A 13,555-nucleotide genomic window follows, 5' to 3' on the forward strand; every position below is an offset into this window, starting at 1 on the left:
GTCTAATGGCTGTTGTTTTGATTAGAGCTCCCTCTCCTGGCTTCAAATCATCTCAACCAATTAGCTTTCAAAGAAGCTTGAGTTAGTAGTTCTAGTACATACTTCAAATGAGTAATGGGTAATTAATACTTCACAGTAGGTTGCAATTTGGTAATGTTCCTCATATATTTCAACGTGCACAAATAAATAACACAATCCTCATCTGGTATAACACATGCGGGTGATTTTATACATTACGTACGGGAAATTAGAAGCATAAAATTTCATATGGCTTGATATTTATTGCCCTGCTCTGGTTTAGTAGTAAGTTGCAATGTAAGAGAGATGTGTGTAATGTGTTGCAATGAATATCTCTGTCTCACAGGCCAAACTAAAGCTGAAGCAGGGGCCTAATGATGTCACCTTCAGCATAACCACCCAGTACCAGGGCACATGCCGCTGTGATGGCACGATCTACCTGTGGGACTGGGATGACAAGGTCATCATTTCTGATATCGATGGCACTATTACAAAGTAGGTACTACAGTGATGCCCATCTATCTATCTATCGATCGATCGATCGATCGCTGCTCTGTTTTTTTTTCCCCCCTCCCCAAAGCTGCTCTGTGGTTTTTTTTTTCCCCTCCCCAAAGCTGCTCTGTTTTTTTTCCCCCTCTCCAAAGCTGCTCTGTGTTTTTTTTTTTTTTCCCCCTCCCCAAAGCTGCTCTGTGGTTTTTTTTTCCCCTCCCCAAAGCTGCTCTGTTTTTTTCCCCCTCTCCAAAGCTGCTCTGTGTTTTTTTCCCCCCTCCCCAAAGCTGCTCTGTGGTTTTTTTTTCCCCTCCCCAAAGCTGCTCTGTTTTTTCCCCCCTCTCCAAAGCTGCTCTGTGTTTTTTTTTCCCCCTCCCCAAAGCTGCTCTGTTTTTTTCCCCCTCCCCAAAGCTGCTCTGTTTTTTTTCCCCCCTCCCCAAAGCTGCTCTGTGTTTTTTTCCCCCTCCCCAAAGCTGCTCTGTGTTTTTTTTCCCCCTCCCCAAAGCTGCTCTGTTTTTTTTTCCCCTCCCCAAAGCTGCTGTGTTTTTTTCCCCCCTCCCCAAAGCTGCTCTGTGTTTTTCCCCCTCCCCAAAGCTGCTGTTTTTTTCCCCCTCCCCAAAGCTGCTCTGTTTTTTCCCCCTCCCCAAAGCTGCTCTGTTTTTCCCCCTCCCCAAAGCTGCTCTGTTTTTCCCCCCTCCCCAAAGCTGCTCTGTTTTTCCCCCCTCCCCAAAGCTGCTCTGTTTTTCCCCCTCCCCAAAGCTGCTCTGTTTTTCCCCCCTCCCCAAAGCTGCTCTGTTTTTCCCCCCTCCCCAAAGCTGCTCTGTTTTTCCCCCCTCCCCAAAGCTGCTCTGTTTTTCCCCCCTCCCCAAAGCTGCTCTGTTTTTCCCCCCTCCCCAAAGCTGCTCTGTTTTTCCCCCTCCCCAAAGCTGCTCTGTTTTTCCCCCCTCCCCAAAGCTGCTCTGTTTTTCCCCCTCCCCAAAGCTGCTCTGTTTTTTCCCCTCCCCAAAGCTGCTCTGTTTTTCCCCCTCCCCAAAGCTGCTCTGTTTTTTCCCCCTCCCCAAAGCTGCTCTGTTTTTCCCCCTCCCCAAAGCTGCTCTGTTTTTTCCCCTCCCCAAAGCTGCTCTGTTTTTCCCCCTCCCCAAAGCTGCTCTGTTTTTCCCCCTCCCCAAAGCTGCTCTGTTTTTTCCCCTCCCCAAAGCTGCTGTTTTTTTCCCCTCCCCAAAGCTGCTCTGTTTTTTTCCCCTCCCCAAAGCTGCTCTGTTTTTTTTCCCCTCCCCAAAGCTGCTCTGTTTTTTCCCCTCCCCAAAGCTGCTCTGTTTTTCCCCCCTCCCCAAAGCTGCTCTGTTTTTTTCCCCCCTCCCCAAAGCTGCTCTGTTTTTTCCCCTCCCCAAAGCTGCTCTGTGTTTTTTCCCCTCCCCAAAGCTGCTCTGTGTTTTTCCCCTCCCCAAAGCTGCTCTGTTTTCCCCCTCCCCAAAGCTGCTCTGTTTTTCCCCCCCTCCCCAAAGCTGCTCTGTTTTTCCCCCTCCCCAAAGCTGCTCTGTTTTTTCCCCCTCCCCAAAGCTGCTCTGTTTTTTCCCCCTCCCCAAAGCTGCTCTGTTTTTTTTTTTTTTTCCCCAAAGCTGCTCTGTTTTTTACAACAGAGAGCATGATAAAGTGTAGTGTTGTTGCTTTTGATGGGCCAACAGCAGTCATCATAAATCTGTGCTTGTGAAACTTTGGTCTTGAATAATTTTTTCAGTTAGTCAACAGAAGAATATAAAAACAAAAAGCCATACAGTGTGTAAATATTACGATGAACAACTCCCTTACAATGCACAGTAATGAGTTTGGCACATGGAGGAAAAGCCAATCAGTTGGAAATTATAAAGGAGTTGAAAGAGATTGAATGTGCCAATGAATACCAATCCAATCTAGTCAAGCTTTTAGTTTCACAAAAGCGACCGTTTGCACAGTCTAAAGCCTCGGTCACAACTGGCCGTACGTGCTCCTACGGCTGGTCTACGTGCAAGAAACGCACAGAGGGCGCGCGTGAAACGCATGGAGGGCACGCATGTGACGTGCTGATTTTCGAGCCGTAGACCGGCCGCAGAGGTTCTTTGTCATGTCAAACTCTACGGGCGCTTATGTTTTTTTCAGGTTGCAAGACAAACTTGCGGCCAACGTGCGTCTTTCTCCACGAACAAAAAAAACGCAGCGATTTGGGAAACGCCAAAAATCGCACGGCCAAAAAATCGTATGTCCGGTTGTGACCTAGGCTTAATGGATACTGTCTTATTGAATAGTGCAGAGTTTGATGGTACTCGCAGCACTAATGTTGGCTCAAAGCCAGTCTGGGTTTTAATTGCATCAAAGGCAGATATAATGTGTATATAAAGATGGTTCTCTGCAGCTGTTCTCACAGAACAGTGGGCAACATTTAAAAAAAAAAAAAAAAGAGTGGAGCTTATTATTTCTGCTGCATCAGTGTAGCAAGAGCAAGGCCACGGATTCAGACCAGGTGAAGGACGTCACCATAATGAGCCAATTTAAATCTAGCAGTTTTGCACTGCCATCTGGGCTGTGCACCAGATAATACTTTAAAGTCAGGGAGATGTTCCTCGTTAGCAGATTACATGGTTTAAGACTCCTCCAGATAGTGAAAGATGGCTTTGCTTTTTTAAACTTTTGTTAATTCTTCAAAGAAAGTGACACTTGTGGCGTTCCATTTAGACATGGAGCTCTGGCTCCTTGCTGACGCTGTGTGTGTGTGTGTGTGTGTGCTGTCCTGCAGATCAGACGTGTTTGGGCAGATTCTGCCTCAGCTCGGGAAGGACTGGACTCACCAAGGCATTGCCAAGCTTTACCACTCTGTAGCCGAGTGAGTTCATCACAGATGCATTTGTCTTATCATGCTGTCATTTTAACTGAAGTTTTACACGGATGTGTACAATTCTGTTTCTGTGTGCTGTGCAGGAATGGCTACAAGTTTCTGTATTGTTCAGCCAGAGCTATTGGCATGGCCGATATGACTCGTGGCTATCTGCAGTGGGTGAATGATGGTGGCACGATTCTACCCCGTGGACCCCTCATGCTTTCTCCCAGCAGCCTCTTCTCTGCATTTCACAGGTACCACACCTAGTCCAAAAAAAAAGACTCCCGAGTGGTGTGACAGCAAAAAAAAAAAAAAAAATTGCACTATTATTGCAAGATTGTGATTTTTGAATGCTGTGGATGCCACAACAATCTGTGGTCCTGAGGGATACCATACTCTTCCTGTCAGTCATGCCCATGATTGGTTACTCTTGCTATCTGTGAGCTTGTGTATGTAGAGCAGGGCAGTTAGCACTTTCCTTAAAGCGCCTTCAGCTGCGTGCGAGAACGTGGTGGCTGGCTTCACATGTCTCAGAGTAAGCATGTGCTAGCCTTCATCCTCCCTATTTGGTAGCTAGCTAGTGGGTAAGAATTCCAAATTTATTCAATTTTCTCTCAATCTGGACTGAATGAACCTTCAGCCAAGTGTACATTTCTTCCTACCAAGCGTTTTTAAACACGGGAAGTTATTTTGGATTTTATATATAATGTTGTCAAGCTGTGACATTGATGTGTGCAGTCCTCAAAGTGTACAGCCTAATGAGATTTTCTGTCTGTTCTTTTCCTTTTACAGAGAAGTGATTGAGAAAAAGCCAGAGATTTTCAAGATTGAATGTCTTACTGACATCAAGAACCTGTTTCAGTCCAACAAACATCCCTTTTATGCTGCATTTGGAAACAGGACCAATGTGAGTTGAATTGTAGTAAGCTCTGTTTGCATTTTTATTACCTGCCTGCAGTTGCTGGTGGCAAGTGTGATATGTGGATTCAGGATTGAGGTGTGCTGTCTGCCATGCAACTTGCGTCAGGTGGATGGCAGGAAGTTTTTTTTTTTTTTTTTGGGGGGGGGAGCAGCAACAATATGGCAATACATCATAATTAACTTTATTGACCGTTCAAATATTGCTTATGGCAAAGGCTGTATTTGGGGCTGTCAAGCAAAACGGATATATTTATAACTAGGAGAGTTATGGGGAGACAATTGCACATGCACAGTACTTGTAATTGCCTGCAGAGGGCAGAATACTCAGCACACACTTGGCAGCTCTTCCATCTCATCTCATCTCATTATCTCTAGCCGCTTTATCCTGTTCTACATTCCTGGGAGCCTATATTCCTATATTCCTGGGAGCCTATCCCAGCTGACTACGGGCGAAAGGCGGGGTACACCCTGGACAAGTCGCCAGGTCATCACAGGGCTGACACATAGACACAGACAACCATTCACACTCACATTCACACCTACGGTCAATTTAGAGTCACCAGTTAACCTAACCTGCATGTCTTTGGACTGTGGGGGAAACCGGAGCACCCGGAGGAAACCCACGCGGACACGGGGAGAACATGCAAACTCCACACAGAAAGGCCCTCGCCGGCCCCGGGGCTCGAACCCAGGACCTTCTTGCTGTGAGGCGACAGCGCTAACCACTACACCACCGTGCCGCCCGCAGCTCTTCCAACAAGCATATAATTAACTATTCTCACATACCCATAATGCTTTGCACCTGGGGGGGGTAACCAGGCACTTTATTTGCTTACGAAGTCAGATAACCTCAGTCATTTCTTCAAATTCACATGAAGGAAAAACGACTTTTTCTGATTTAAAGTTTTATAGAAGACCTAAAGAAGCTAGCGAGAATTCAGCGTCCAAATTTTACACCGGCAGACAACATGTGACACTGTTCTACACAATTCGGTGGTGGAATAAAGTCTGATGATCCAAGTCACGAAACCTACAACCCCTCTGTCTTTGTGTTTAGTCATAAAAAGTGCAAAAAACAAGAAGTCAAAGAACTGAAAATGACAACTTTATTGAAGGATCAACTCCCAAAAGAAAGTGCAAACGATGCAGTGTAAGTAAGCTTGGGTGTTTCTGTAGGTAGATTGAATGTAGTATTTGACCCGGTTGTCCTAACAGCTTCCTCTAACAGCCCAAAGATTGTCGTAATCTGGTAGCAGATGAGCTTGAGGAAAATCAGCATGAGGGAAATCAAAATCAACTTCAAAAAGAAATGTAACAATTTTGCCGTGTTTACAGTACGTACTTGACTGACTGAGTGAATTCCTTGCTTGTGTTCCCATGCTCAAAGCGTTTTTGTATTTTCTTACGGCTTTCTCGCCGTAATCAGCACCCGGCAAAAACGATTTCACTGTGTGGCTTCTTCTATGATCAGTGTCGAGCTTTCGAAGCTCATCTGCCAGTCTTTTAACTTTTGCAGGTAAGTAATTGTTGGAACCCCCGTGTTGACAGACGAGGAAGGCTGCTGAGAGTCACTCAAAGTCGAGATGTTCAAAGCGTTCAATACAGTATTTACAAGCGCTTTTTTACCGATTGATTTCTCAAAGTCCACAGAAAAGGCTTTGCCCAGTTCTTTAAACTTTGATTATTTAGTTTTGACACTTCTTTGAAGGTTTTAGGGAGATTTTAAATTCGAAAGATTACTGTCAGTGTGCGACACCCGTGTTTTAGTTTGTTTATATTTCGGTTACCCCCCAAGGTGCAAAGCATTACGGGTAATATGAAAGTAGTAAATAAATCTGCATGCATCATCTCTGTATTCCTTAAACCTCCAGGCCGGTTGCAAGTCTCCTTTTTATCCCCTGCTGGCCGAAAGGCCCGAAGGGGGATTATGTTGTGGCGATGTCCGTCCATCCCGGGAAGGGTGCTCACCTCCTGAAATCAACTCCTCTCTCTCAATTTTTGGAGGAATTTCACGAAACTTGGCAGGATTCTTCGTTATATGTCAGTAATACGCATATTGTAACTTCGTTCAATATAGTCACGTTTTACCGGAGTTACAGCCCTTGATTAACAAAATTATAATTTGACAATTTCATGAGCGCGTGTTTTCCTTCTGCAATCAACTCCTCTCACAATTTGTGGAGGAATTTCACGAAACTTGGCAAAAGGCCTTGTTATGTGTCGGTAATACACATCTTATTTTGTTCAATTCGGTGGCATTTTACCAGAGTTGTGGCTCTTGATTAACAGCCTTGTACTTTCACAATTTCATGAAGGTGTGTTTGCCTTCTGACATCAACTCCTCTCACAATTTGTGGACGAATTTCTCGAAGCTTGGCAAAAGGCCTTATGTGACAGTAATACGCATATTACAATTTAATTTAGTTTGTGAAAATTTTACCAGAGTTTTAACCCTTGATTAAATAACTTTGACAATTTCATGAGGGTGTACGTTCTTCTGAAATCAACTCCTCTTACAATTTGTGGAGGAATTTCACCAAACTTGGCAAAAGGCTTTGTTATATGACAGTTATACACAGGTTGAAATTTCGTTTCATTTGGGCGAATTTAACCAGAGTTATACAGGGTTCCTACGCAGTATGGAAAAGTATGGAATTTGATTTTAGTATTTTCCAGGTCTGGAAAAGTATGGAAAATGGAAATTAGGGTATGGAGAAATATTTGTGTTTCCAGACCTTTGCCGCTACATAGTAAAATGAAGCTCAACCTTCCGACATTCAGTTGAATTTTACCAAAGAAATGTGTTGAAATGCGGAGGAAGGGAAACGGGTGTTCTGTTGTACTGGCATGCGCTCCGCCACACCCCCTGAACCTGCTTGCTTCTTGAAAGACTTTGGACAAGACTCAGGAAAACCCCCTGCTACAAAACGCCTCTTGAACACGCGTGAACACACATCATAGCTCCAGTCAGTGTAAAAATGCTTATGGCTTATTTGGCAGTGTTGCCAGAATTTGCTAGAAAAATAAGGCACATGGACCCTGAAAACAAGCGACCCAAGACAAAAAAAACTGCCAACAAAAATATGAAGGCTGTGTACGCAAACATGCATATAAACTGAACAATGCTGTTATTACGTTATTATTATAATTACATTACATTTAGTTGTCGCTTTTATCCAAAGCCACTTAGTTATTACAGGGTACAAAATGGTTACAACCTGGAGCAATGTGGGGTTAAATGCCTTGCTCAAGGGCACTGCAGCCATTACATACTGGTTAGGGTGGCCACGTCTGCCATCTCTTGGTATGTGGACAAAATGTGATCTACGGTGGAACTAACACAGGGCCTTCATAAAACACAATAGTAAATACAAAAAATGCCATAATGACTGTTTTCAAATTAGAAGCTTCAGTAAACTTGTGTGTGCGCAGAACATACAGGGTGTCCCGAAAAAAATGTATACACACTTTGAATCATTGTGAAGTAGGTGTTTATTAAAATTCATTTCATTTTCAAGGTGTAATAGAATTTACAGACATTACTTTATTGTTTTATCACTGCCTCTAACTGATGTTTATAGTCTACGCTATGAGACCTGCAACAGTCACTGAAAGTGAATGTCCAAAAATACCAAGAGAATTGAATGTGGTTTGCATTGTCAGCAGTGACTGGACCAGAATGGATGCCATTTTGAGAACAGGTGGTGACTACCGTATTTTCTGGACTATAAGCTGCTACTTTTTTCCTAGGTTTTGAACCATGCGGCTTATACAAAGGTGCGGCTATTCTGTGGATTTTTCTTCCACCGCTAGGGGCACTCCGGAAGTAGAATCAAAAATAAGACGAAAAATCAATGCAAAGAAGAATTAGCAGATCTTTAGCAGATAGAACACGCACGACAAATTACTAACTGGTAATTAATTTCAAATCCAGCGAAGATGATTAAAGTGACTTGTGGTTTCAAACACAGGAGAAATGAAGGTAAATAAATACCGGTTATTTTCTCTTGGTTCTGTTCCGTTTTAATCAGCAAAGTTGCTGCCGTGTTAAAAGGCACTGTTCGGAAAGAATCTGTTCAGGTACATACATGTACATTTACAGTACAAAATCGTTCTGTACATGCAGTAAATATCTAATTTTTCAACATAGATATCTGCGGCTTATAGCCCGGTGCGGCTTGTATATCTTTTTTTTTTTAATTTTTTTTTTAAATAGAGCGGATGCGGCTTATATACAGGTGCGCTCTATAGTCCAGAAAATACGGTAAATAATAAAATGTCTGTAAATTCTATTACTCTTTGAAAATTACACGGATTTTAATAAACACACAGCACTTTACAGTGATTAAAAGTGTGTATACATTTTTTTTCGGGACATCCTGTATGTGCTTGACATCTTCACACACCTGTGTTTAAATGTCTTGAGGTGTGCATCAGATACGTGTGCGTCAGAGTGGCATCCTGTATTTTGTGTAATGTGTATATATATTTATGACAAAAACAGGGCACTGATACAAATTTTAGGCCAAGCTAAATATGGTATGCATTTTGGTGGTATGTCATAACGCGAGTACCTGTTTGATTTTCAAGTAATTCTTTTAAATATATGAGTAGTTGTTTGTTCGCTGAAGTCTCCAAACCTGAGAATTTGAGTATGGAAAAAGTCTGGAATTTTAAATTTGACAATGTGTAGGAACCCTGGTTATACCCTTGATTATGAACAAACTTGTACTTTGGCAGTTTCGTCAAGGTGTGCTTGCTTTCTGAAATCAACTTCCCTCACAATTTTTATTATCCCCCGCTGGCCGAAAGGCCCGAAGGGGGATTATGTCATGATGTCTGTCCCAGGAAGGGTGCTCACCTTCTGAAATCAACCCCTCTCACACTTTTTTTGGAGGAATTTCACGAAATTTGACAGGATTCTTTGTTTTATGTCGGTAATACGCATATTGTAATTTCGTTCAATTCAGTTTCATTTTACCAGAGTTATGGCATAGCTACCAGCAGGGGATCTTGTGCTCTCAGAGCACTCTTGTTCCTTTTTGGGGTATTCTTCACTGAAATTAAAAACACAACTTCAGTTAAGTATACTGGCAGTTAGGATTATTAACAGTATAGTAAGATGAGTTTATTAAGGTTAACAAGCAGTTCAGGATCTCATGAAGACAGCACACAGATTTCAAGTGATAAAATATACTCATCACGAACATTAAAATCCTTGTATTGGTGAGACTCTGCTTGGGTGGAGGGTGTCATAAATTTTTGGCCCCGTTTACAGACATTATTACATCTATTTTTCTGTCTGAAGTTTGTCTTGTTGATGTGCTTGGTGGAAAGATGGTCTGTAATGTTCCACACAGTCTATAATGTTCCAGTTTGTAATGCACATCTGGATCACTTTCTCGTTCTAGGATGTTTTTGCCTATAAGGAGGTCGGAGTGCCTGTTTGCAGGATTTTCACTGTCAACCCTAAAGGAGAGCTAATTCAGGAGCAGACTAAAGGAAACAAGACCTCGTAAGCATGTCCACTTCTTACATCTGCAGTGCTCTAATCTAATTAAGCCCTAGAAACCAGTTAACACTATTACGGCACTCAGGACTCCGATTTCCCGATTTTATAACCCTTTACCTCTCAAACGAGGAAAAAAAACCAAACTAAATTTTTATTAAAATTAAACTGACTGGATCCATCTACTCACCCTTGTGGTTTGTGACAAAGTGTCAGCAAGGGATCCAGCTCAGAAAAGACAAATGGTCAGCATTACGTTGTAAATGCATGCATTACATTACATTAAATGCCTTAATCTCAGAAGCTTTCAGAACAATGATTTGGACTTTATTGTCTTGCTGAATCGCAAAAAGCCTTTCTAGACCCTATATGAGGAGTGTTTTATTTCTCTGGGTATTTTAGTCAGTGTTCATTGTGAGCAACGCTTCATCTTCAAGCTGTTCAGCTTCAGTTACTGAGACTACATCAATCTTTTTTTCACTTTAATAAACAAAAACTTTTTTTTTTTTGCTGACAACTGTGACGCAAACACGTACGCACTTGATTGCATATGCTCTGGATATGCAAGGTCAATTTTTTCCCCATATTTTTCGATTAGTTTCACAGTAGATACTGAATAATTCATTGTACTTGGTGTATTATTATGCTTTAAGGCAGGTTATTGAATAATAAGGTGGGAGTTAAAGGGATTAACATTTTATTTTTTGCTGAATATTTGCTCAAAAACTTTCATAATTTACCTAGCAGCTCTATGGTGTTTTGTGTTCTGGAAGGCCAGGTGTATATGTGTGTACATACATGTGTGTTGTCATTTCTGTACAGGTACAGCAGGCTGAGCGAGCTCGTGGAGCACGTGTTTCCATTGCTGAGTAAAGAACAAAGCTCGGCCTTCAGCTTCCCCGAGTTCAGCTCGTTTTGTTTCTGGAGGCAGCCCATCCCCGAGATCAACCCAGACGACCTACTCTCATAGGCTAGACATGCTCTCAGTCTCTGTCCATATGCCATTGTATGGGCTGAAGTAATATTTCTCAAAGATAATTGGGTGTAATCCTTGCAAAATCCAAAAGTCCTCACTACCCGTATCTGCACTCTGACCAGCTGAGGCCAGTTCTGTTGTAAAGGGTTGTATAAAATCCATCTGCACATCTCAGACGGAATGATGCCTCGCTCTCCCCTTTAATCTAATATCCATGTTGAACTGTGGGGGAGGTGATGGTGCAGTTTTTCCTCATTGTCACACACATCAGGGATATTTGAAGCCTGCCTGAGTGCCAAGGCATCTAATAGATACTTAGATCAAAGTCTTCAGTTTATTGTGTGTATACGTTAATTACTTAATTTGGGGTTATCATAGCCTGCCTGGTCTGTCTGATACTGGTGGACAATTTAATAAGATTTATCCCCACTGTGGTGGTCCAGGGTAGGCTGGTGTTTACAATCTTGTGGCCTAAGCGCTTAACAGTTACCATGTGGGTACAATGGCGCAGTATGTTTAGTAGGAAACAGAAAATGAGTCATGTGGGAGAATATGTAGGATCACAGAACTAATTAATAGAGATATTTATTTACAAATGCTAATTTATTTTGTTCTCTAAATGATGATTAACTATTTCATGGTAAGTTAATTACGATTACTAAAGTGCACTGCCTCCTAACATGACGTGGCGAAAGAATTCCTGTCTGACTATGCGTCTCTGACAAGGTTTGATCAGACGCTCTCTTGAATGCTGTTGCTGCTATCCAAGTCAGTCGTGTCGGTGACCTCGCAGCACTATCTTTTCGCGGCATCTACAGTCCGATGGTGCGTTTAAGCTTTTAGCCCTGGTGGAAAAGCCCTGAGCAAGGCTTCCATCTGTTTTCCAGGTGTTTTCCACTCGTTAACAATTTCATTGTCTGGCTGCTTTATAATGCCTTACTGATCGCAAGAACGTGCCATGGATCAGCTTGCAGCTAATGAAGGAATGGCCTTATTGGAAGCTATTCAGCAGCCTTTTGCGTGGAAGGTTTAAAAGCTTCTTTTTTTATTTATTTTTTTTCCCCCACATGAGGCTAAAATAAGACTCGAGTGTTTTTTGAACTGCACTGCAGGTAAAAATCAGCCTATTTAATTTGTGTAATCAAAGAAATTGACCAGAAATGCTAATGGTGTTTGATTTCCCGAGATGAAGTTCTAATGTGTACCGATTTGTAGCTTTAGCCTCGGGGTTTTTTTTTTTAAACTAGTATGATGGCATTTAGAGTTTTACGTCTGTCTTTTGAGATATTTTCAAACTTTCAGGTCTATAGGTGAATGATGTTTTGGTGCTGAGGAAGACAGCCTATCAGTCTGCCTGAGCAGTTATAGCACTGTAATGGGCCAATTACAGTGGTGTTGAAGAAACAGATCGCAGCTGTTTCACAAGAGGAGTGTCCCTTATTATTTTCCTGAACATCTTCTGACTGATGATTCTCTGTGGCCAAGGGAAGGAGCACATCCTTGTCATGAGTAGTTAGCAAAAGCTGGTCTTTGCCTCTGTGTAACAGTGTATTTACAATAATTTGTTTCTAGGTCCTCGTTTTAAAGTTAGGTGTAAAGCACTGTGTTAGGTAGGCATGCACACCGACTCGGAGCACAATAGCAAGTAATTTATTTACAATAGGATATTTGTATGATGGTAAACGTTGTGGGGGGGGGAAGGGACTTCCTGGGTTGTTTTCAGTTGTTTATGCACAAATGTATTATCACTTTTTTTTTTTTGGTCTTTATGAAGTGTAGAAGTGAAATCTGTCTGTTAATGATTAACAAAGTGATCCCGTTCTTTCTATGAAAGTAATACTTCTTGTGTGGGATGGACACACTCATCTATGGTTGTAAAAATGTTTAAAAAACCACCATGCGTATTGCTCTGGAACCGATCATTTATTGTTCATTACTCTTGCTTTTCATGCCCTTAATTTTATATGCTTTTATTTGTTGAAATACGCATTTTGTCGTCAACCTGTATTGTTTTCAGTGTCAAAATTGAACATTACTGCATCCGACCACTCTAGATACCTTTAAGTGTATACTTAGTGTATGGATTTATTGTTTTGGAAAATGACATGAAAATCGATTAAAACGCATTTATTACAAAAGTTAGATTGTTTCACTAACGAACGTTTTTCTTTTTCCCTTACATTTCCTTCAGGAGGATGTTTAGAATTCAGCTGAGGAATTGAAGGACAAGGGTAGACAGTGGAGAGAAAGAAGAGGTACAGGCAACCGAGTGGTGGAATGAAATGAAGGCTGGAGATTGTGTGGTTTAATCAGATTTAGGAGATTATCACCTCAAGTCAGACATTTTCTTCATTTATATAGCAATGGAAAAATTAATATTGTCAAATTTTGTCGTTCCCCCCCTCCCCATTGCCTTGTTCAGCAGTACAATAAATAAGATGGAATGTCCAAACCAAAAGTTGCAGTGTGTGCATAAAGGGGTATTACTGTCTTCTCTTGGAATGAGAATAGCGGAGGTGTGCGTGTCACAGGCTAGTTTAGAGTTCCTGAAATCGCTTCTTGAATCACTACATTTACGAATCCAGCTGTTCTAAGTGTTGGATGAAACAGTAGAACTTATGACACTGTTTACACTATAGATATGAACAAACCCTTTAATTCTTTGTGGGTCTCATTTTTGATTCCTGCTTGTTGTAGTGCTTTATCTATGCAAAATCATTTTCCCCTTCAGTACCCAAAAGATCTTCCTGTTGTAGCTGTCCTGAAATTCTTCATTTTGACTGTTAGTCAT

At 41.8% G+C, this 13,555-nt stretch overlaps 1 protein-coding gene across 3 annotated transcripts in view; it reads left to right on the top strand.

Moving 5' to 3' along the window:
• lpin2 (lipin 2) overlaps positions 1-13,339 on the top strand; it is a 106,002-nt gene extending 92,663 nt beyond the window's left edge. For 2 of the 3 annotated variants that reach the window (XM_060932098.1, XM_060932106.1), the window contains exons 14-19: positions 365-513; positions 3,278-3,364; positions 3,460-3,612; positions 4,151-4,265; positions 9,691-9,794; positions 10,611-13,339. In XM_060932098.1, coding sequence (XP_060788081.1) covers positions 365-513; positions 3,278-3,364; positions 3,460-3,612; positions 4,151-4,265; positions 9,691-9,794; positions 10,611-10,758 — 756 coding nt within the window. In that variant the 3' untranslated portion in view covers positions 10,759-13,339. The remainder of the gene's footprint in view (positions 1-364; positions 514-3,277; positions 3,365-3,459; positions 3,613-4,150; positions 4,266-9,690; positions 9,795-10,610) is intronic. The other variant, XM_060932089.1, reaches the window with a different exon arrangement.
• The last annotated feature ends 216 nt before the right edge of the window (positions 13,340-13,555 follow it).

This window comes from Neoarius graeffei, chromosome 1, assembly GCF_027579695.1.
Source record: "Neoarius graeffei isolate fNeoGra1 chromosome 1, fNeoGra1.pri, whole genome shotgun sequence".
Lineage (NCBI taxonomy): Eukaryota > Metazoa > Chordata > Actinopteri > Siluriformes > Ariidae > Neoarius > Neoarius graeffei.